Source organism: Plasmodium falciparum (assembly GCF_000002765.6).
Source record: "Plasmodium falciparum 3D7 genome assembly, chromosome: 14".
In the NCBI taxonomy this organism is placed as follows: Eukaryota; Apicomplexa; class Aconoidasida; order Haemosporida; family Plasmodiidae; genus Plasmodium; species Plasmodium falciparum.
This window is the reverse complement of record NC_037283.1, coordinates 1015001-1041641: the sequence shown is the minus strand read 5'-3', so window position 1 is coordinate 1041641 and position 26641 is coordinate 1015001. Positions and strand designations below refer to the sequence as shown.

General features: G+C 18.2%; 8 protein-coding genes across 8 annotated transcripts; all 8 read left to right on the top strand.

Annotated features, from left to right (window-relative positions):
* Positions 1–2058: 2058 nt before the first annotated feature.
* PF3D7_1426700 (phosphoenolpyruvate carboxylase) lies at positions 2059–5505 on the top strand (the record flags this gene model as incomplete). The annotated part of the gene is made up of 1 exon (XM_001348384.1): positions 2059–5505. One exon carries the CDS (start codon positions 2059–2061, stop codon positions 5503–5505), a length of 3447 nt encoding a protein of 1148 aa, XP_001348420.1.
* A 776-nt stretch (positions 5506–6281) lies between these two features.
* PF3D7_1426600 (conserved Plasmodium protein, unknown function) lies at positions 6282–10577 on the top strand (the record flags this gene model as incomplete). Its single annotated transcript, XM_001348383.1, has 1 exon — positions 6282–10577. The coding sequence occupies one exon, from the start codon at positions 6282–6284 to the stop codon at positions 10575–10577; it is 4296 nt and encodes a 1431-aa protein (XP_001348419.1).
* A 1116-nt stretch (positions 10578–11693) lies between these two features.
* PF3D7_1426500 (ABC transporter G family member 2) lies at positions 11694–13676 on the top strand (the record flags this gene model as incomplete). Its single annotated transcript, XM_001348382.1, has 1 exon — positions 11694–13676. One exon carries the CDS (start codon positions 11694–11696, stop codon positions 13674–13676), a length of 1983 nt encoding a protein of 660 aa, XP_001348418.1.
* Positions 13677–14497: 821 nt separating this feature from the next.
* On the top strand, positions 14498–15380 carry PF3D7_1426400 (MORN repeat protein, putative; the record flags this gene model as incomplete). Its single annotated transcript, XM_002585412.1, has 3 exons — positions 14498–14606; positions 14839–15057; positions 15262–15380. The coding sequence occupies 3 exons, from the start codon at positions 14498–14500 to the stop codon at positions 15378–15380; spliced, it is 447 nt and encodes a 148-aa protein (XP_002585458.1).
* Positions 15381–15876: 496 nt separating this feature from the next.
* On the top strand, positions 15877–17694 carry PF3D7_1426300 (dynein intermediate chain, putative; the record flags this gene model as incomplete). Its single annotated transcript, XM_002585411.1, has 1 exon — positions 15877–17694. One exon carries the CDS (start codon positions 15877–15879, stop codon positions 17692–17694), a length of 1818 nt encoding a protein of 605 aa, XP_002585457.1.
* A 1090-nt stretch (positions 17695–18784) lies between these two features.
* PF3D7_1426200 (protein arginine N-methyltransferase 1) lies at positions 18785–19990 on the top strand (the record flags this gene model as incomplete). Its single annotated transcript, XM_001348380.1, has 1 exon — positions 18785–19990. The coding sequence occupies one exon, from the start codon at positions 18785–18787 to the stop codon at positions 19988–19990; it is 1206 nt and encodes a 401-aa protein (XP_001348416.1).
* A 2391-nt stretch (positions 19991–22381) lies between these two features.
* Positions 22382–22897, top strand: PF3D7_1426100 (transcription factor BTF3, putative; the record flags this gene model as incomplete). Its single annotated transcript, XM_001348379.1, has 1 exon — positions 22382–22897. The coding sequence occupies one exon, from the start codon at positions 22382–22384 to the stop codon at positions 22895–22897; it is 516 nt and encodes a 171-aa protein (XP_001348415.1).
* A 2126-nt stretch (positions 22898–25023) lies between these two features.
* Positions 25024–25509, top strand: PF3D7_1426000 (60S ribosomal protein L21; the record flags this gene model as incomplete). Its single annotated transcript, XM_001348378.1, has 1 exon — positions 25024–25509. The coding sequence occupies one exon, from the start codon at positions 25024–25026 to the stop codon at positions 25507–25509; it is 486 nt and encodes a 161-aa protein (XP_001348414.1).
* Between the last annotated feature and the right edge of the window lie 1132 nt (positions 25510–26641).

The following is a 26641-nucleotide window of genomic DNA, read 5'->3' as shown; positions in this document are numbered from 1 at the left end:
TCGAAAAAAAAAAAAAAAAAAAAAAAAATCCAGAATAAACAACATAATCATATTATATTATTGTGTTACTAAATAATACATATAATATCATATGTTGTTTATATTTATTATAAATATATTTAAAAAAAAAAATTATGTTATGTTATTTTATTTTCTTATTTTTTTGTCTTTCATATAAATGATCGTATAACATTTATGTCTTTTATATAAAAGTTATATATATATATATATGTATATATATATTTTTTTTTTTTTGTGTCTTATTTTATTATTCCTTTTTTTTTTTTTTTTTTCTTTTTAAATAAAATATTTTTATATGTTCAATAGATTTATTTTATAATTTTATTTGATCTGTGTTTTAATATATTCCTAAAATTATTATCCTTATTTATTTATTTATTTATTTGGGTAAGATTGAAGAAATATATCATTTATATTTATAAGGTTGTTTATCAACTCTACAATAAAAGGAAAAAAAAAAAAAGAAAAAAAAAAAAGGAATAGAATAAAAAATATATAATAAAATAAATGCATATATATATAAATATATTATATATATATTTTTTTTTTTAACAAATTTGAATTCCTAAAATTTTATAGAGAAAAAAAGAAAAAATGTTCCATATAGTATATTTTTTTCAACTAGAAAAGGATATATATTATTTATTTGTTTATTTGTATATATATATATATATATATTTTTTTTTCATTCATTTTTTTAAAATAGATATTAGTGCAAAAAAAAAAAAATAAAAAAATAAAATACAGACATCAAAAATATATTTAAAAAAATATTTTTACATTTTTTTTTTTTTTTGTATAAATATATAATTTATACATTATTATGTATTTCCTTTATAATTTTTATTATTATTTTTATATTATATATATTTTATAATTATCTTACATTAATTAGAATAGACTGTAATTAATTTTTCAGGAACATTTACGCCCCACACACCTACCAACAAAAAAAAAAAAAAAAAAAAATAATAAAAAAGAAAAAAGAAAAAAAAAGAAAAAAGAAAAAAGAAAAAAAAATAAAAAAAAAGAAAAATACATATATAAACTTACACATATTAATATATTATCTTATAATATGTAATGTCTTTATAATATTTTTTTTAATATTTATATTGAATTTTATATATTTATCATTATTTAATATTATATTATTTTTTATTATAAAAATATACATGTATATATTTATATATATATTGAATTTTCCATATTTCCATATATTTTAAAAGTACACATAAAAATTATTTATATGTATGTATTTTTTAATGTTTTCTATTTTGTGAAAATTTCTCGATTTTTTTTTTTTTATATTATTTTATTTCTGAAATATATTTGTGTTTACAACATTTTTAAAGTATTTTATTGTATATATATTATATTTTATTGTATATATATTATATTTTATTGTATATATATTATATTTTATTGTATATATATTATATTTTATTGTATATATTTTATATTTTATTGTATATATTTTATATTTTATTGTATATATTTTATATTTTATTGTATATATTTTATATTTTATTGTATATATTTTATATTTTATTGTATATATTTTATATTTTATTGTATATATGTTATATTTTATTGTATATATTTTATATTTTATTGTATATATTTTATATTTTATTGTATATGTATTTTTTTTTTCCCACTACCACCTCCGTTGTCATTATATATTCAATGTAAATATTTGCTATAATGATTTATTTTTTTTTTTAGTTTTGTATTTTGTAAAAAATAATAATAATAATATATATATATATATATATTAATATAAATATATTTTATTGTATATACATAATTATACAGATAAAAATAGATAATATATACGTGGACGTTTTCATACTTTGTTTTGAAAAAAAGAAAAAAAAAATTACCCACTTTTGAGGTGTGCACAATAAATTGGACATTAAAAAATATACGTATATACACGGAAGGGTCATATATATTTGCCTTGTCCAAAAAAAAAAAAAAAAAAAAAAAAAAAAAAAAAAAAAAAAAAACATATATATATATAATTTTTCACAAATGAGTAATAATCATAACAATTTCATTTATTGTAGTGGTACAGAAGATGACCACGTGAATAATGCCGAAACTGGAGGAAAAGAAGATGAAAAATTAAAATTTTTGATTGAAGGGAAAATGATAGAAAAGAAAGGTTGTGTTGATTTTATAAAACCTTTAAAAGATGATATAAAAGCATTAGATTTTTTATTATTTGATATGTTAAAAGATAATTTACCTAATAATTTATTTGAGATATTATGTACTATTCATGATTTATCTGAAACATATAGTGAAAATCCGAATGATGATAATTTCTTAAGTTTAAAAAATTGTATATATAATTTAAAAGATGAATATTTAGGTACAATTGTGAATGCATTTGGACATATGTGTGTTATATCTAATTTTGCAGAATGGGCTCATAGAGGAAGACGAAGAAAAGCATTTGATAAATCTTTTATACCTAATGATAAAATATATGGTTCAGTTAACGAAACATTAAAAGGTACATTTAATATTTTAATACAAAATGGATTTCAATTAAATGATATATATGAACAATTATGTAATCAAACTATCGAATTTGTATTAACTACTCACCCAACACAAGCTATTCGAACATCTCTTTTAAAAAATTATATAAGATTAGGTGAATTATTATTAAAATTAGATAATACTGATAAAGAATTATATAAAAAGAAATTATTATATGATAATTTAAAAACTAATTTATTATCCTCTTGGAAAACTGATGTCATTAGAAGAATAAAACCTACACCTATTGATGAAGCAATATCGCTAGTTGATATTGTTGAAAATTGTATTTTTTATCGTATACCTAATATTATAAGATATATTGATAATGTATTATTTGAATATAATTTACCACCTGTTAAATTAAATTCTAAAGTTTGTATTTTTTCATCGTGGGCAGGGGGAGATCGTGATGGTAATCCATTTGTATTACCAGAAACTACAAAATATGTATGCTATATGAATAAAATTAGAGGATGTGAATTATTTATTCCTATGATCGAAATATTAATTAGAGATTTAACTTTACATCATTGTACACAACATTTTAGATCTTATGTTAAACTTCTAGAAGATGAAGTTTCAGAATATATTTTTGATAAAGACCATAAATATCTAGCCAAAAAGTTTCAATGGTTTTCTCCTTTTTCTAAATCAAATAAAAAAGAAATTTATCGTAGAGCTTTATTAATTGTATGGGCTAAATTAAAAAGTGTAGTTGAAGTGTATAAATCATTAATATCGAACCAAAGAGTTGATGAAGATTTTAAAAAATTAATGTTCCATAATTCTGATGAATTTGAAGAAATTTTATTAGAATGTTATAAAAGTTTAGTAGAATCTGGTAATACATTAATTGCAGAAGGATATTTAAAAGATGTTATTAGAAATGTTAAAATTTTTGGTTTGCATTTAATGAAATTAGATATAAGACAAGAATCAGAAAAACATATCTCTACAATGAATTATATATGCCAAAAATTAAATATGAAAAAATATTCACTTTTAAATGAAGAACAAAAAATCAACTTCTTAACAGATATTCTTAATTCTAATAGACCTTTAATACCAAAAAATATTGAAGAAGAAGAAGATGTACCAAATGATTTTATTAATGTTATAAAAACATTTGATGTTTGCTCACAAATAGAAGATAGCGCTTTAGGTGCATATATAGTTTCTATGTGTACCAACGCTTCTGATATTTTATTAGTTGAAGTATTTCAAAAGGAAATGAAAAAAGGTACACAAAGAAAAACACAACGGGTTGTACCATTATTAGAAACAATTCAATCATTACAAAACTCATCTATTATATTAGAAAATTTATTAAAAAATCCATGGTATCGTAAACATTTAACAACAAATTTTGAAGATAAACAAGAAATTATGATTGGTTATTCAGATTCTGGAAAAGATGGTGGAAGATTAACATCTGCTTGGGAATTATTTAAAGCACAAGAAAAACTTGTACATATAGGTAAAAAATATTCAGTAGAAATACGTTTCTTTCATGGTCGAGGAGGAAGTGTAAGTAGAGGTGGTGGACCTCAACATTTAGCCATATTATCTCAACCTATTAATACTATTAAGAATTATTTAAGAGTTACTATACAAGGTGAAGTTATAACACAAGATTTTTGTTTAAAAGGTATGGCTTTACGATCGGTAGAAATATATATGAGTGCTCTTTTAAAATGTTCATTATTAAAAAATACCCTTGTAATAAAAAAAGAATGGAGAGATTTAATGGATGAAATTAGTGAAATAAGTACAAAAGAATATAGAAAGGTTGTTTATGAAAATAAAGATTTTGTTAAATATTTTAGATGTGCTACACCAGAAATCGAAATAGGGAAATTAAATCTAGGTTCAAGACCATCAAAAAGAAAAGAAGGAAATGTAGAATCTTTAAGAGCAATACCATGGGTTTTCTCATGGACACAAAATCGAATGCATTTATCTGTATGGTTAGGTATTGAAAAAATTTATGATTATTTAATAAATAATAATAAATTACATATTATACAAGATATGTATACACATTGGCCATTCTGTACTAGTTTTTTTAATTTAATAAGTATGGTTATGGCTAAAGCTAGTATACAAATATCACAAGAATATGATATTTTGGTTCCAGAAGAATTAAAATATATTGGTGTTCTTTTAAGGGAAAAACTTAAAAAATCAATGGAATTAACATTCCTTGTGACAAATGAAAAAAAGTTTTGTGATAATGATCAATTAACGAAAAGATCAATTGAATGTCGTACGAAATGGGTAACGGTTTGTAATTTGATACAAATACAAGCACTTAAAAGATTAAGAGAAAAAGAAAGTAAACAGAAAAACGAAAACAAAGATCAGCTTGATAATAAAGATAATAGTAGTTATACAAATATTACACACAATTATAAAATTTATGAAAATACATTAGTTACACCTACATCTGAATATACAAATGTAGAAAATATAAAACAAGATAATAATCAATTGAATAATAGTATGGAAAATCATAATATCAATGATTTAAATACTCTTAAAATAAATTATACAGAAAATTATAACTTTAATAAACAAAATGAATTATTTAATAATGATGAAGGAAAACATATGGAATCTATAAATAAAAATAGTACTGTTCGTATCAATTCTTATTTAAGTAGAAAAAAAAAAAAATTAATCAAAAATCCTAAATTTCATCCATTAATTGAATTACATCCATATGTATTCCCACAAAGTGAAACAGAAAATGAAAGCTTCTTTGATTATGTTAAAACTATAGATTCAAATTTTGAAAGAATTCCATCAAGAAATAATGTATCCACATATGATGAGGCTACAAACAAATTTATTGATTACACTTCACTAAACGATGCCTTAATAGTTTCTATAAAGGCCATAGCAGCAGGAATGCAAAACACAGGATGATCATATATAAATAAATAAATAAATATATATATATATATATATATATATATATATATATGTAAATATTTTTATAATATTGTGTGAATGTATTATTCTTTATTCATTTTGCAAATCATTCTTTTTTTAATTTTTCATTTTTTTAATTTTTTATTTTTTAAAATTTTTTTTTCTCAATACAACAAGTAGTTTACATAATATCATTAAAAAAAAACAAATTTTTTTTTTTTTTTTTTTTTTTTTGTGTACCAAAAGGAATAAATATATAAATATATATAATATATATATATATATATATATATATAACCTTTTTGTGGTAATATAATATTTACGTGTACATTTTTTTTATTATTTAATAAATTTTACAAAATAATTATTGCAAGTTTGTGTGTAAAAATTTAACACGATTATATAAACTACTTCTGATCGTATAAAATGTAACTATAAAATTTCTCCTTTAATTTGTTAATAATAAGCATAAAAAAAAAAAAAAAAAGAAAAAAAAAAAAAAAAAAAAAAAAAAAAAAAAAAAATTGATAGTATCATTATGGTTGTGAATTGTTTCACCTATTCCTTTTTTTTTTTTTTTTTTTTTTTTTTTTTTTTTTTTTTTTTTTTTCTTTTTGTTACACATATATTTTACAATAAATAATTAAATAAATGAATAAAATATACATATATTATTTATATATTATATACCTTATGAACATATTAACAAATGGAAAACTTTTAAAGAATAAAACATATTGAAAAATAGAATTGTATGTTTTCCTTTTTTTATGATGTATTTTAAGAAAGATAAAAAATTGTTTGATGAAAAATTAAATGAAGAATTAACACAATTAAAAGATTATCGTATTATTCATGATGTATTAGTAAGTTTGAAGGATGAAAAAAGAAAAAAGCAAAAGAAAAAAAGAGGTTCTTTATTTAATTTAATAGAATTAAAATATATAAATAAAATATTATATGAATTATATATATCTCAAAAGAAAAAATGTATAAGAAATTTTGTAAACATCTATGATCATATATCTCTTCATTGTAATATACAAAAAATTATACAAATTGAAAAAGGAAAAAAATATGTAGCACTTGTGCGGTTAGGGCAAAATGTTCATATGAATGGAAGTCTTCATTTTTTAAAGGATAAAAATAATAATTTTTTTATTTTTCATAAAATTAATTATTATATGAATAAACAATTATTTGAAATAAAAAATGATCTAAGACATGTGAGCACATCTTCATGTATTGTTATATTTTATAATGAATCGTCTTATTCCAGGAGAAAAAAATATATGAATTGTAATTATGAGAAAGATGAATGTAGTAATATAAGTTATAAGACATATTATAAAAAATGTATGGATGAAAAAAATAATATCCTTACATATATGAAAGAAAACCAATTAAATGGTATAAACAAAAATAATAAAGAAAAAAAAAATATATATATATGTAGTAGTAAAAATAAGGAAAACAATAACTACACTTATGATAATCTTATACATTCTGATAATCATACTTTTAATTCTGTTCCTTTACTATACAACTCTTTTATCAAAAATAATGATAAACAAGTAAAAAAAAATGAAGATACCAAAAAATTTGTTGATCATTATATGTTATTTATAAATTATAAAAATAAATCCATATCTCATATGTCCTTTATAATAAAATTTAAACAGGTTTTATATGAATTATTACATAATGAAGAAAATAGACACACATTTATTATTAATCAAAACAATAATAATGTATATATGAACCACACCAAAGATAATACAAATGGATTTGAAAAATGTCCCTTCGGAAATAATAATATGAAAAATAGCTTGGTATATGATATGAACTTACGAGATGTTGTTAATTTTATTAGAGATCGCAAAAAATATAATAGCTATAATATTTTTCCTGTAGATTATTTGAAATATATTTTCAATAACAAAAAAAAAAGTAAGTGTTTAAAAGAAGGGGGACTCAAGCAATCTTTGGAAAGCATTGCATCTTTGTTATTACCAAGAGGTGTTGGTCAAAATATAAATGAAAATATATATAAACATATAAATAAAAATATATATAAAAGTAAGATTAAAAAGGGAAGTAATATTAATTGTAATGAAAATATGAACCACAATAATACCATTTGTAATTATGAAATTTATATATATCACAGCGATATATTAAAAATAGAAAAAAACATCTTTGTAACATTTAATAATATGAATCAATGTTTTTATATTTTTATATACCCATTTATAATATATTTTAATAAATATAAATATGTACTATCAAATATAATACCCAACTTAAAAGAGAAAAAAAAAAAAAAAAAAAATAATAATAATGATTTTGATTTTGATTTAATATTAAAATTTGTAGTTGAGCTATTTATAATTTTTCGAATTATGTATAAGAAAAAAAAGTTAATAAATAAATTGAAAAAATATCTTTCGAATAGAACCCTGAAGGGATTTATAAATTATAATAACCTAAATAAAATGAAAAAAAATAATAATAAAAAGAATATGGATACATGTAATTATATATATATTTACACATTCTATAGCATTATGGATAATTTTTGTTTAAAGGAAAAGAATTATAATATACATAATACATTATTTCATAAAATAAAAAAGGTACTAATGAAATATGCTAATATAATACATTCCAATAATATTTATATAAAATTTGTACAAAATAAGTTAATAAGAATATGTAAAAATGTTACAGATTTATTAAGTTGGAATTATATGTTAGAAAATATGATATTATCAGAAAATCAATATATTTATGTATATTTTTTTTTATTAAAAAAGAACACAAAGGAACAATTCAATATTTTGAATAAAGACAATATTATATCACATAATAATAATAAATATGATTATTATAACAAAAGAAAAGACAAAAACGAAAAAAAAAAAAAAACAAAAAAAAAACATAATTTTCATTTAATTAATATATTTAAAATTATCACAACTTGTAAAAGGAAAATATTAAATATAACCAAAAATATATGTTCATGTATATATTTCTTTTTTTATAAATATAATACATTTACTCATTTAGAAAGAATTTCCATATTAAATAATTTTCAATATATATTAAAAAAATTTCCATATCTTCTTTTATTATTACATTTTAAAATTATTAGAAAGATAGACAATATATTTTATACCAGATTCTTGCAAAATTATAATAATATGTTTTTTATAAAATTATTCAAAGATAAATATCAAAGTCAATTACAAATTATTAAGAAGAAGAAAAAAAAATTATTAAAAAATATATGTTATTCCAATGATGTAGAAAAGAAACGATTTCTTTTCTTATTTAAAATGAACAAATGGTTATTGTATTTTTTTTTATATCTAATGAATATATATTTTTCAAAAGATAACTTTTACACAACCACAACAAAAAAAAAAAAGGATATACATATAGATATACAAGAAATAATAAAAAATATATATATTACAAATAATAAAAAGAAACAATTATCAAATAATCTTATTTATATGCATAAATGTATTTTTTATAATTTTAAAAAATTTATACAAAATATTAAAAAACAAAAAAAAAGTATATATAAAAAATTTTCCGAAAATATAAACAAAAATTATAATAATATTAAAACTGAGAAAAAATTAAATTATATATATATTCATGATAATAAAGACATTATTAAAAATAATCATAATCATGATTTTTTTCAAACCAAAAAAAATTACAAACATATATCATCATCAATACAACCTATAACATCATCTAAATATATATCCAAAATTATTTCTCTTGAGCATATTTTAAATTTAAAATGTCCAAATATAATGTATCATAGACAAAATAAGAAATCAATTAATATAAATACTAATCAAAATAGAATAGATCAAGAAAAGAAATTTATAAATACAAACTTTTTGAAAAACTTTTTCACATTGAAAAATATGAAATATATAGTATCATCTAAATATATAAATAATCTTATTCATAAAAATAAAGAAAAGGAACAATTTACAAAAAGAACCAACATTTTATATTTTCTTAATGTACATAATATTATACAGAAATCAAAGTTAATCAAAATAATACAATTATTTGATGATAACATGAAAAATGTGTTATTACATTTATTACATATAAAAAATAATCATATAAATAAAAATGATGCTTCTTATAATAATGATAAAATATTTTCTCTTAATAAAAATGATGTTGATCAAATATTACGTTATAAATACAATCCAATTAAGGTAAACAAAAAGTTATGTATTTTTAATAACATAGAAAATATAATTTTAACACATAAATTAAAGTATCAAAAAAAAAAAAAATATTTATATGTACAACCTAATATAATATATAATATTTTTCATTATAATGAAAAACAATCTTTTTCTAAAATAATGAAAAACAAACAAATTGAATCATATAAAATTACTCTTAATTATTTCATTTATTTTGTAAATGCGCACATTTCTTATTCGGTAAATATTTTTAATCATAACTATGAAAAAGTAAGTGATTCCAATGGTATACACATTTTAAATATCTACAAAAATGATATAATAAAAAATATGTTTATTGAAAAAACAATGAATTTTTTGGAGATTATTTTGTTCTTATACCTCAGAAAATATGTTCCCTTTGTACAGAAATATAATATGACACAAGGAAAACAAGAAAAAGAAAAAGAAAAAGAAAAAGAAAAAAAACAAGAAAAAGAAAAAGAAAAAAAACAAGAAAAAGAACAAGAAAAAGAACAATATAATAACATAAATAAATATCCCCTCAACATTTACCAAATTTTTTGTTACGATATAGTACAAAACCATTTTCAAATAAAACAAATTTTTGACGTAGAAAAGGAAGGGCAATTTAATTTGAACATATTTATATATCACGAGGAAAATCTTCTATTCTTTTATTCATCTAGGAAGAATAAAAAACAAAATGATACAACAAATAAATCATTCTACAACCCTTTTTTTGTTAAATTTTTAGAAAATGATGAGTATTATGACGTTTCTTTAGACAGTTCTATGATCCGAAGGGAAAGAAATTAAAAATGAAAAGTGATAAAAAAATAAAAATATATGTATGTTTAAGGGTTACTCTGTATTGAAAATAGCAAATGATAAATATTATTTCCCACTTAAAATAAAAAGTACATACAGGTGTTATACATAACATATATATATATATATATATATATATATATTTATATAGATATACACTTTTTTCTGTTTTTTTTTTTTTTTTTTCCTTTTTTTGTTCAAAAAAAAAATATATATATATATATATATTCATATATTTATTCATTTATAATTTACCTTTTTTTAATTTCCAAGTAGTCTATTCTTTATCCCATATATATATATATATATATATATATATATATATATATATATATGTTTTAAAAAAAGATCAGAACATTTTTTTTTTTTTTTTTTTTTTTTTGTCAACTTTTCCTAAGCAATATTTATTTTGCGATGTGGTTGAAATTATTGGCGTTCTTATATTTCTATAATTCAAAAGAAAAAAACATAATAAAAGATTGTTAAATATTAAATGCTCCCACTATGATATATATATTTTATAGTTCAAAAAATGGGGGAGAATGTCCATATAGGAAAATATATAAATTAATATGATCATGTAACAAAAAGGAAGCATATAAATATATAAACATATAAATATGTGTATATGTGTATATGTGTATATGTGTATATGTGTATATGTGTATATGTGTATATGTGTATATGTGTATATGTGTCTATGTGTATATGTGTATATGTGTATATGTGTATATGTGTATATGTGTATATGTGTATATGTGTATATGTGTATATGTGTATATGTGTATATGTACGTGTGTATCATATAAATAATAATAATAAATATATATCATATGTATATACCCCACTTGTATAACCCTTATGGGGATGTGTTTACAAAAATAAAAAAAAAAAAAAAAAAAAATATGAATGGATAAATAAATAAAAGTATATGTATAAATATATATATATAATTTTTTTTTTTTTTTTTTTTTTTTTTTTTTTTTTTTTTTTTTTTTTTTTTTTTTATGGTTTATTATATATGAGGCTCATATATAATATATGTTTGATATTTCATGTGCCTACCTACACCATATAAATATTTAAAAAAAACATTGCTGCAGAATGGATTTGAAAGGGTGGATTTCCAAAAAAAGCTCTAACGTGTCATACGAGAAAATAAAATATGAATTTTCAAATGTAAAATATTCAGTAGATCATGGTAGGTTAGAAATATTACACGGCATAAAAGGTATATTGCTACCAAAAACGATTACAGTTATAATGGGTCCAAGTGGGAGTGGAAAAACAACATTGTTGAATATATTATCTATGAAGGTAACCGAAGGTGTAGAAGGAGATTTTTTAATAAATGATATGAGTAGAATGAAAAATATAAAAAGACATATGGGTTATGTATTACAAGATGATTATTTTTTTTCAAGATTAACTGTATATGAAACTATTGAATTTACTGCCAAATTAAAATTAGATATTAGGGATAAAAAAAAATTAAATGAATTAGTTCATTCTGTTTTAGATATTATGAGTTTAACACATGTAAAAGATACTATAGTAGGTGATGCATTTATTAGAGGTATAAGTGGTGGTCAAAGAAAAAGATTATCTATAGCAAATGAAATATTATCTAATCCACCTCTATTATTAATGGATGAACCTACAAGTGGATTAGATTCATCGTCTGCATTATCATTAGTTGAATGTATTCAAAGAATAGCTCAAACATCTAATACAACAATAATTTCTTCTTTACATCAACCAAGTAGTCAAGTGTTTTCAAAATTTGATCGATTAATTGCTATTACTAATGGATATATTATATATCATGGGAAAACTACCGATTTAAATAAATATTTAAAAAAAGTAGGATTTATATGCCCTTATGGATGGAATGTTGCAGATTATCTAATGGATATATTGTCTAATAAAAAATTTGAAGCAATATTAATAGATAATTATAATAAATATTTACATTTTGATAGTGATGTTGGCTATTATATGAATGTGAAAGCTATCGATAGTAAAATTATTCATGATGATTATGATAGTATTCTTGAAAAAACAAACCAAAGTATAAGTAAAAATTCACAAACTAATAATAAATCATCAACAAATTTATCCTCAATAAATAAATCACCTATATTATCCACACAAGAAAATAAAACAAGAGAACATGATATTCTTAAATTTCAAGCTGTAGAATTATTAATTTCATTACAGGAAAATAAAACACCCTATATCAGACAAAATTTTTTCTTATTAATCAGAGGATTAAAAAAAATCATAACAGATGAAATTACTATAATCAAAGTTATAGATCTAGTAGTTATATTAACGCTATTTGGTGTTTTATGGTTACATACATTTAAGGAAGAAACAGAAGAAGGTATAATAGATACTATAGGAGCTATATTTTTTATACTTTCCTATTGGACTTTTTATCCAGCTTATCTATCTTTATATTCATTTCCATCTGAAAGAGAAGTAATAGCAAAAGAACGTAATATGAAAACATTCCAAGTTAGTAATTATTTTCTTTCTAAACTATTAGCTGAATTTATTTACTTTTTTATGATTATCGCATTCTGGATATTAGTTACTCATCTTATTTTATATGGAACCTTAAAAATTGGAATTTATCTAAGCTATGCTTTTATCACTCTATTAAATGCTTTAATTAGTAGTTCATTAGGATATTTCATATCAACATTATTCGATAACTTTAGTAAAGCAGTTAGCTTCCTATCTGTAGTCCTATTAACTATGACATTAACAAATGGATTCTATGTAGAAATAAGTAAACTAGATGTACCATTCAGATATCTACAATGGTTATCTTATCAAACATATTCTGCTTCTGTATTAGCAAAAATTAAATTTGATGATGCACTTATAAAATGTTCTCCTGATAATAATTCTCTACCATGTAAAAATAATGGTTTCTTCCCAGGAGAAATTATAGTACAAAAAAGATTTGCTACCTTGCATATTTCCATTTCAATTCTTATTTTAATCTGTTTCTATTCCGTTATAAAAACATTTACTTACGTCTCTTTAAGATGGTCCCAAGCCTTAAAAATGAAATGAAAATAGGATGAAATATTTATCATATGCTAAATATAAATATATGTAGAACAATAATATATATGCGTGTGCATATATGAACACATTAAATTTATTTATACAAAAAAAAAAATAAAATAAAATAAAATAAATAAATATAAATATATATATATATATATATATATATATATATATATATATATATATAATATTTATTTCATTCATGTTTATATATTTTTTTTTTGCTATTAATATTACCATTTTACATTGAAAAACATTTTAATATATTTTTTCTTATTAATAATAATAATAAAAAAAAAAAAAAAAAAAAGACATAATTTTTTTCTTTTTTAAAAATATAAGAAATATTTTTTTTTTTATTATTTTTTTTTTTATATATATTTTATTTTTTCCCTTATTGAACATTTTAATAATTCTTCATAAAACGTAAACATTTAAATTTATTATTATTACTATTAATATGGTTTATTTTATATAATATTGCATAAATCTTATACTCTTTTATTCTATATATTCTATATTTTTTTTATGAAAAAAAAGATACAAAATGGTGGTCGTACTTTTTTCTAAAGTGCATTCATTTATATATATATATATTAACATATATAAATTATTATCTAAGAGAAATATAAAAATATAGACATATTTAAATATATATAATATATATATATATATATATATATATATATATATATATATATAAGAAATAACTATTAATTATGAAATATAAAAAAATAAAATCCTTTCTAAATCTTAAGAAAGTATAGAAACCCTTATTTTTTTTTTTCTTTTTTCTGTTTTATAAAATATAATCCTTTTTTCTAATGTCAAGAATTATTTATTCAGACGAAAAAAAAACTAAAGGGAAATATATTTATGCAAATGGGAATGTATATGAGGGTGAATTTAAAAATGAAAAATTTCATGGGGAAGGTATAAACAAAAAAAAAAATATGTATATATAGATACATACATACATACATACACATATATATATATATATATATATATATTTATATTTAATAGTTATGTAAAAAAAATGTACATATTTTAAAATGTAGTAAAAGAGAGAAAATCAATATTTTCATAAATCACGCTTATATCCTTTTTATAAGATAAAAATATTGAAAAGACATTAATGTATCATAACAATTTTTAATTTCAGGTATGTTAATTTTTAAGGATCAAGGAAAATATAAGGGCAAGTGGGAGAATGGGAAGTTTGTTGATGGTAAATATTATTTCAGTGATGGATTACAATATGAAGATAATTGGACTTATTTAATTGACAGTCCTTATTTTTATAATGAAAAAATTAATAACAATGAAATTATTTATACAGAAGAAAAAAAAAATTCATATTTGGATGATATTTACGATATTGGTATGAATGGATGCACACATAAAAAAAAATATATACACATATATATATATATATATATATATATTTTTTTTTGTCTTTTTGTATATATATATATATATTTTTTTTTTTTTTTTTTTTTTTTTTGGCTAGTTCATTCATTATTATCTTTTGCTTATTTTATTTCATTTAATTTTTTTGAATAATATATATTTTTTCATTTTCTAGGGGATGGGTACTGTGACATTGATAAACAAATTGTTTATGACTTTAAGGATAACAAAGAAATTAGAAAAATCAATGAGAGAGAAAAAAATTGGATAAAAAATCATTGTTCAAAGTATTAAAATTAAATATATGTATAAATATATATATATATATATATATATACACAAAATAATGTGTATGAGCGCATAAATGTGTAAATATTAAAATTAATTATAGAACCTTAAAAAATACATTCATTAAAAAGAAAAAAAAAAAAAAAAAAGAGAATTTAAACTATGATTATAATATAAATATATGTATTTTTTTATATAAACATAGGAATGATCAATATATACTTTAAATAACATAATAATCCCAATATATTTACATATCCTTAAATTTGTTATTATAATTTTTTAACTTAAGTTATTTATATTGTAATATTTAAATATTTTTTTTTTACAAATACTTATCTTGTTATTATTTGAAATTGTTAGACATTTTTTGTACCCTTATATGAGTACACAAAGAATATATATAAAATAGCATACATCTAAGAACTATATATATATATATATATATATATATATATTTTACATATTTATGTATACTATTATTTAATTTTGTTAAGTACTAATGATTGATTACTACTATTGCTATTCCAAAAACAAAAGCGACATCGGTAAGAAGTGTTTATTTAAGAAAAGCAAGAGCCAGATAATAGGAAGGATTGAAGCAAACGAGGAATTAAAAAAGAAATATATTTATAAAGAAAATATATATTACAATGATGATAATATAAAAAAATATAGTGAGCAGTATGTAAATATTGAGAGCTTAAAATTAGAAAATAAATTTTTTTATCATAATGAAGGTGGATGGACAAAAGATGTAGATATAAGTGAACAACAAAATAAGATAAAATATATTAAGAGATTAGATAAAGATATAAATTTAATTAATAGTTTAAAAATATTAATGAATGAAACAACAAAAATATTAAATAAAAATAATAGTATAAATATATATGAAGAATATTTTAAAAATGATCTACAAAATGAAGAAAATTTTAAAATAAAATCTATATTAGTTATTAAAGATACAATGAGGAAATATCAAAGATTTATTACATCTATTAAATGGTCTACAGATAATACATATAAATTAGCTATATCATATTGTGTAAATGATTATCAAAAAATTTTACATAATTCACCTAAGAATTGTTTATTATATAATTTAAATCAAATTAATAATCCTTATCAAACATTATATTCTAAAACATTTATAAAATGTATGAGATTTAATCATAAAAATTCAGATCTATTATTAGCTGGTTCTTATGATGGTACAGTAAATTTATGGGATCTAAGAAAAAAAAATACTTTATGTGAATCATCATCTATAAATGTAAGTCATAAAAATACAGTTCATGATATTATATGGTTACAAACAAAAACGAATAATCATTGCTTATCTATATCGAGTGATGGTTTATCTTTAATTTGGGATATACGCAATTTTGCTGAACCCATTGAATCCTTTTATTTGAATAAAGATCCTTCAGAGATATGTGAGCTAGTCGAAACAGCAAACAACGAACTACATGATCTTTCAAAAATATCTAACGATATAAACAATAATAATAATAATAATAATAATAATATCTTGTATAATAACAACACAAACATAAATACAATGAATAAATCATTACATAATAATACCACTGCTACTAAAAATTTATATTACAGCCCAAATTGTTTAGAATGGAATCTAGAAGCTGGACCATCCAAAATTTTAATAGGAACAGATGAAGGATATATCTTATCTTTATCCAAAAGACAAGCCAAAAATTTAGAACTACTACAAAAATATGGAGCATCAAATGAAAAACATCTTTCTAGTATTACAAGTATTAAAAGAATACCAATCAATTTAAAATATTTTTTATCAACAGATAAATGGGGATTTAATATCTGGTCAGAAGATATTAAATTTCCAATCATTTCAAATTATTATAATGAATGTGTTATTAATAAAGGTTTATGGATTTATGATTCTTTATTCTTTATGATAATACGAAAAGATGGATACTTAGATTTCTGGAATCTACTTTATAATTTTAACCAACCTATTATTAAACATAAAATTTGTAATTGTTCAATCACTGAAATAGATTCACATGCAAATAATAAATATGTAGCTATCGGAAATGAAATGGGAGATATACATATATTGAAACTTGGAGATAGCTTTTGTAAAAATTCGAGCGAAGAAAAAAATGCACTTGATGAATTATTTGAGAGAGAATCGAAACGTGAAAAAAATCTAGAGTACATCCGAAAACAACTTAATTGTGTCAAGAAAACAAAGGAATATTTGAATGTTCAAGATATTGAAATTTTAGAAGACGTATTAAGAGAAACCGAACGGGAATACGAATCAATAGCATGATCCCAATATATAAACATATAAATAAATACATATATATATATCACAAATCAGTATATATACATATTATATGTACATATTATATTTATATAACACAATACTTAATTTTTATTTAATTTATATATTACTGTATATAAAATTTACCAATAAAATATATATTATTACATATATTATATATATATATATATATATATATTTATTTATTTATTTATTTATATATATTTTTTATAATTTTTAAAGATTATACAATTAATTTTTTTTCTTTTTTCTTCTTTTTTTTACATTTAATTGCTATTTTTAATTTTCTCCAAAAAAAAAAAAAAAAAAAAAAAAAAGAGAAGGTACTAATATATTTATTAAATTTAATATGTTTAAAAATGTATTAATCGTAAACAAGTATATTTTTACAATATTATGCATATATATATATATATATATATATAATATATAGAAGGCTGAACGTATTTAAAAAAAAAAATATATATTATATTATATATATATATTTTATATAATACATATTTTTTATAATATATATCTTTTTATGGAGAGAAAAAATAATTAACCTAATTTTATATATTTAAAAAAAAAAAAAATTTGTAAAAAAATGACAAATTAATGAAAAAAAATATAAAATGAAAAATTAAGAAAAAAGAACAAACATTATGTGTTTCATGATATAAAGTTATGTTTTATTTTCATTGGTTTTTGTAAAATATAAATTAGATATTTTCAGATTTATATTAATTTATGGTAAAGGTATTTGTTCATTTTTTTTTTTTTTTTTTTTTTTTTTTGTATGTTCGTATAAAATTAAATTAAATATTTAGGGGGATAATTGAATTTGTAGAAAGTACATTATATTTGAATAAACCATAACTCATATGCACACATAAATATTACATATATATTACATATATATTATATATATATTATATATATATTATATATATATATATTTATATATAAACACATTCATAATATATATTATATAAATAGTTGAACCCTATAAGGATAAATAAATTGTAGAAACTGTATTCATATTTATTTCCTTTTAGGGAAAATCAAAGAAAAAAGAAAAAAAAAAAAAAAAAAAATGACGAACAAATTCAACAAAATAAATAAGAACAATTACGAAACACGAGAAGCAGTTTATTACGATAAGGGAAATAGAATTAATTCGAACAAAGAAAAAGAAATGAAAGAGTTTAAGGAAGAAGAACTAAAAGAATTTTTTAATAAATGGAATCCGTTTTATAAAGAGAAATTGAATAGTGAGATAGAAAAGAAAAACTTTATAAATTTTGATGGAGAAAAAAAAATGGAAAATGGAAATAATGAATATTTTAATTCATACAATTATATACATATACATGAAGATATGATAAAAGATGAAGTAAGAACACGAACATATTATGATTCTATAAGAAAAAATGAACATTTAATAAAAGATAAAATAGTTTTGGATGTAGGTTGTGGTACAGGTATCCTTTCTTTTTTTGCAGCAACTCATGGTGCCAAACATGTTTATAGCATTGAAAAGAGTGATATAATATATACAGCTATAAAAATAAGGGATGAAAATAATTTGACTGACAAAGTAACTTTTCTTAAAGGATTAGCCGAAGAAATTGAGTTACCTGTTGATAAGGTTGATATAATAATATCCGAATGGATGGGATATTGTTTATTATATGAAAATATGCTTGATACAGTTTTATATTGTAGAGATAAATGGTTAAAGGAAGGTGGATTAATTTTTCCTGACAAAGCACATATGTATATTGCAGGAATCGAAGACAGTTTATATAGAGAAGAAAAATTTGATTTTTGGAAAAATTGTTATGATTTAAATTTTTCATCTGTTTTACCAATAATTAAAGAAGAAGTTGTTATAGATTATGTAGATAGAAATTTTGTTGTAACAGATACATGTTGTATACTAACATTAGATTTAAATACATGTACACCAGATCAATTATCATTTGTTTCACCGTTTCAATTAAAAATGATCAGAAAAGATTATTTACATGCTCTTGTCATATGGTTTGATATATCATTTTCTGCTTGTCATACGGAAGTTAATTTTACCACAGGACCATATGGAGCACATACTCATTGGAAACAAATTGTTCTTTACACTGATCATATTATAACAGCTGAGAGAAATGAAACATTAAAAGGTATATTTGCTTTAAAAAGAAATCAAAAAAATAAAAGACATCTCGATATGAAGTTGCATTATATTTTTGACGGTGTGCATACCAAAGCAAAGTCAACACAATTATTTAACATTAGCTAGTTGTACAAAAAAAAAAATAAAGTAAAATACAAAAAAAAAATAAAATAAATAAATCATTAAATAATTAATTAAATAATTAATTAAACATGTATGTTGTGTCTATATAAAAAAAAAAAAAAAAAAATAGAACAAATAAAACAAATAAAACAAATTTGAAAAATATTATAAATATGGTAACAATTTTAAATATTTTTCCTGAACTGTTCATATATTATATATATATATATATATATATATATATATATATGTATTTTTTTTTTTTTTTTTTAAATATATATTTTAGCTAACTATTTTTGCATAATTAAAAAATTTAGTATATGTCATTAATATAACTAGGTATAAAAAGTTCCCAAAAAAAAAAAAAATATTAAAATAAGAACAATTAAAAGGTTACACCTTAATATATATATATATATATAACATATATGTTTGTTTATATTTTAATTTTTTTTTTTTAATTAATATTCTTAACTTTTTAACAAGTATATACACTTGATACATAAAAATATTTCTTATATTTATGTTTTACTTTTTATCTTTAATGCTTTTTTTTTTTTTTTTTTTTTCTATTCTTATTATAATTATATTAGTATATTTATTTTCTAACTTTTTAAATATAATTATAAAATAATATATCATTATATATATATATATATATATATATATATAAAGGAATTCATTTAGAATTTTATAGAGCTACAATAATTAAAAAATAGAATTAAAAATAACATGCGCTAAATATTAAATACGGTAAATAGTGTTGTACGATACAATTGTTTTCTAAACACATTTTTAATGTTAATTCAAAGGATAGTACACTGAGTTCTTATTATTCTAATATTTAACAAAAATAAAATAAAATAAAATAAAATACCAAAAAATATACATATATAATATTTACCATGGAAGAAAAGAAAAAAAAAATATTCTCCATGCTTCTTTTATATGTTTTATAAGATGATATAGATTTTAATATAAAAATGGTATATTATAAAATAGTTATTATTTTTTTTTTTTTTAGTTTAAATAAAAAAATATTTACATAATATATATATATATATATATATATATATATATATATATAGAAAATTTTCACAAAATGATATATTTTTTTGCTATTTTCATATAAATAAATTTTGAAAAATATAAAAAGTATATAATTGATATTATATATATAAATATATATATATAATAATATGTATATATTTTATTAGAACATATAAATTTTTACTGTGTTATATTTAAATATATCTCTTTTTGGATTTCAACCTTATTATTATTTTTTTTGTTGATTAATGTATTTTTTATACATTTATTATATATATTTATAAAAGAACATTATAGATATTTTATTATATATAATTAAATAAATGTCATATATATATATATATATATATATATTATATATATGTATATTATATATGTATATTTTATATATATATATTATTATATATATTAATATATATATAATAATATTATTTATTATATATGTTATATTGAAGAATTGACCTTTTCATCTAATAATTATATAAAATATAGAAAAAAGAAAAAAAAAAACATATATTAATGCTTATTCATAATATGATTATATTATAATATTATGCAGATTTAATAAATTTATATTATTATAAAAACATACAGGCTTGTAATTATACTATTTTTTTGTATATAAATAATAATATAATATTATAGCATAAAAAATAAAAATGATATATCCATAATATATTTTTGCTTAAAATAATAAAAAAAATTTTTAACTTGCAGTTTAAAAAATAAATATATATATAAATATAAATAAACCATGGATTTTTAATTTTATATAATATATATAAAAAAATAATAAAATAAATTTTAATATTTCTTCTATAAAAAAAACAAAAAAAAACAATATAATATAATATATATATATATATATATAATATATAATACATATTACATATTATATAATATATAGATATTCGTACATTTATATCGTGTACGCTTTTGTATAATTATAACTTCATTTTGATTATCAAAAAAAAAAAAAAAAAAAAAAAAAAAAAACCCATTTTTTTTTTTCTTTTGAAGCCAAAAAAAAAGTTATAGTTTATATATCTATAAGTATTAAAATACGTCCCTACTGAAGAATTAAAATAATAATAAATTAAGGGTACTTTATCTTGTGTATACAAAATATATATTATATATATTTGTATAAACTTCCATATTGAATAGCGTATATTTAAATTACATAAGGTTATTATTACTATAATTATTTAATTATTTTAATTTTCTTTTTTGTTCCTTAAAAAAAAAGAAAAAGAGTATTATATATAAATAAATATAAATAAATAAATAAATAAATATATATATATATATATATCTAAATAATAATATAAAAATTAAAACAAGATGGAAAAAATATCACCAGAAATATTAGCTGCCAGAGCTAAACTAAAAGAAAAGATGGGAGGTAACCTAAGACAAATAGGTGGTAAAGGTAGTGCTAGAAGAAAGATAAAGAAAGTACACAAAAATTCAATATCGAATGAAAAGAAAATCAATATCATTTTAAAAAAAATAGGTGCTTCTTATTTCGGTGATGTAGATGAAATATGTGTTTATAGAACAGGAGATACTTTCTTAGAATTTAAAAAACCAAAACTTTGTGCATCCTTACAATCTAATACATATATTGTTACTGGTAAATTTAATGAACACAAAATAGATATAAACAAACTTTTTGAAGGATTAAAAGGAAATAAAAATTTAGATATGAACCTTCTTGAAAAAATTAAAAATGATCCAAACATAAAAAATATTTTAAATAAAGAATCAGGAGATACACCAAAAAGAGAGGAAGATGAACAAGAAGCTAATGATGTACCAGATCTAGTAGAAAATTTTGAAGAAGTTTCCAAAGAATAAATAAATTATTAATTATATTATATTTATATTTATATATATATATATATATATATAACAAAAAATATTTATAGTTAAATATATAACTGTTTTAATTTTTTTTTTTTTTTTTTTTTTTTTTTTATTATTATTATGTTTTTATTTCTTCCCAATTTATGATATATATAATAATAAACTATATCTTATTTCCCACCAAAAAATAAAAAATATATATATATATATATTATACACATAATTAATATTATTTTCTATGTGAATATCTATGGATCCCTTTTTTACTTTATTATATTTATAATTATTATTTTTTTATATTTCATGATAATGTAGTCTATATTTTATATGGTGGATATATATATATATATATATATAATAATAATAAAATTAACTTATTTTTAAATATTTTAATTATTTAAATAAAAAAATATGTAAATTAATTTATATATATATACAAACCTTTCATTAATAAAAAGGTTGCCGAGGTGAATCTGAATATATATTTTATTTTATTTTATTTTATTTATTTATTTTTTTTGTGTGGCCCATTAAATATTTTTAAGAACAATTCAGCTGTACAACGTACACAATCATATGTCTATATGACAAAAGAAAAGTTGTTCATTTTTTATAAAAACTTTTGAAGTTTATAAGAAAATCATCAAAATGGTATCACATAAAAATAAATATATTTGATTATGTTATAAATTCCTTATATTATATTATATATATATATATAATATTTAATTTTTTTCTAAACAAATGGAAGGACAATATAAATTATTTTAAAAAGGATAGTGCAAATGTTAAAATAGGACATTAAAAAAATTGGTACAATAATAAAAAAAAAATATATATATATATAAATAAATAAATATATATATATATATATATATATACATATATTTATTATTATAATTAAAATATATCATATAATTTATTTTAATTTTATTTTATTTTATTTTATTTTTTTCTCAAAGTAAAATGTATAACATGATAAAAAAAAAAATATATATTTAAGGTTCCCTATAAAAAAATACAATCTATTTTATATATATATAAAAAAAAGAAATATACATATTATTTTTTGTACGCTGTATATAGGAATATATGGTGTACCTATAAATCTGACATAATATATATATATTTATATATATGTATTTATTATATTATGTGATCAATAAATATCTAATTATTAATTTTAAAGAATTTATGAAAAAAATATATTATGTTTTTTTTTTTTTTTTTTTGGAAGTATAAGATTTATTATATATAATATATTATTTATGGGGTTCATTTATTTACTATATTAAAAAAAAATATATATATATATATATATATATTATATATATAATAACCCCTTTATATGCTCTCAATATATACAATATATATATTATTATATATATATCATAAGATATATTATTTATTATATTGTTATATACGTAAAAATAAAAAATTTCATTTATTACTACATATTTATTAATGCCTATTATTTTTAATCATACATTTTCATAATATATATTATATATTATATATTTTATATATATATATATATGTAGAGAAGAAAAAAAATAAATAAATATAATATTATTTATATAATATAATCATATACATATATATAATATATTATAACATATTTACTATGCTCTTTTTTTTTTCTTTCTTTTTTTCCCCCTTTTGTTTATTCATTTATAATATTTTTATAAAACTATAAAAAAAAATAAAATAAAATAATATATATATAATAATATATATATAATAATATATATATAATAATATATATATATAATATTTGTATTTTTATAAACATTTATTTTATTATATATATAATATAATATATATATAATATATCATTTATATGTTAATATCAAATTGATATACTTTTTTTTTTTTTTTTTTTTTTTATGAATTTGGAAAAAAAAAAAAAAATATTTAAAATATTATTTTTTTGAATAATTTAGAAAATAAAGAAATAAAAATATATAATTATTTATATTTTTATATGTAAAATTAGAAGGTCGTTTTTTTTTTATATAATTTTATTTTATTTAATTTTATTTAATTTTATTTAATTTTATTTAATTTTATTTAATTTTAATTTTTTTTTTAAATATTAAAAGAATAGAAAAGAAAAAATGGGAGGAAAATCAAGAGGAAAAAGGTCAGGTACAAGATATAAGTTTTCTAAAAAATTTAGAAAACATGGAGAATGTACTGCAAATAAGTATTTAGAAAAATTAAATTACGGTGATTATGTTGATATAGTTTGTGATTCTACCCAACAAAAAGGTATGCCGTTTAATTATTATCATGGGAAAACAGGAAAAATATTTCACATAACCAAAAGAGGTGTTGGTGTATTAGTAAATAAAAGAGTTAAACATCGTATTGAACAAAAAAAAGTTTGTGTAAGAATAGAACATGTTAGAAAATCAAGATGTAATGAAGATTTCTTATTAAGAAAAATTAAAAATGCTGAATTAATTAAAGAAGCCAAATTAAAAAATGAACATATCAATATTAAAAGAAAAACTGAAGGACCCAAACCAGCAGCTATGATTAAAGTACCACCATCAAAAATTATTACCATAGAACCATTACCATTTTATGAAGAATATTAAATGGAATTTCTTAGATATAAAAATATATAAATATATCTGTATATATATATATATATATATATATATATATATATGTATATATTTAAACACGTACACAAAACCCAAAAAATAAAAAATAAAAAATAAAAATATCTACATATAATATAATATATATATATATATTTATATATATATATATATATATATATATATTGTATAAGACTTAAAGAAGCTGACCAAAAATACGTGTATATTTTTTATTTTATTTTTTTTTTTTTTTCTCTTATGTGTTTTTAATATATATATATATATATATGTATGTATTATTATTAATATATATTTTTATACTTTTAATAGTTTATGTTCATTTTTAATTTAATTTATATATATATATATATGTGTATATTTTTTTTTTTTTTTTTTTTTTTTTTAAAACATATGGAGAGATATATGTTCCTAAAAAAAAAATTTATATTTTTGAGAATTAATCCTGTTATATAAAAATAATATTAAAGAAAAAGGGCACACCTTAAAAGAAGGATATATATATATATATATATAAAGAATAAAAAATAGAAAAAGTGGAAAATAATTACTTGTTTCCATAAAATAGGAAAAAATATAAAAGTGTCGTTACTAATTTTTTCTTCTTATAGTCAAAATGTTAAATACATGAGTTCAGAGGTCCATTTTAATAAGATTAGAAAAAAAAGGAAATACATTTCTTTTATATTTTTATTTTCGCATTCTTTTTTCTTATTTCATAGAATAAATAAATATATATTAAATAATATGCATCTATAAATATATACATACATATATATATATATATATATTATGCATATATTTTCTTTTTTTTGGTGTTAATAATTTTGAGGAAATATTTTTATAGACGTTAAAAGGAAACAAAAAAAAAAAAAAAAAAAAAAATAATAAATGAAATAATAAGATTAAATAAAATAATATGTTAAAAGAGCCTTTTTTTAACTAATAATAAGGATATTATATATTCATTTTATAATTAAAAAATTTTTTTTTTTTTTTTTTTTCGATATAAATAAAATATAATATATATATATATAATATTATTTATTTATTTATATGTATATTAATTATATAATTTTGAATTCTTCTGCCGTTCACTTTCTTACCT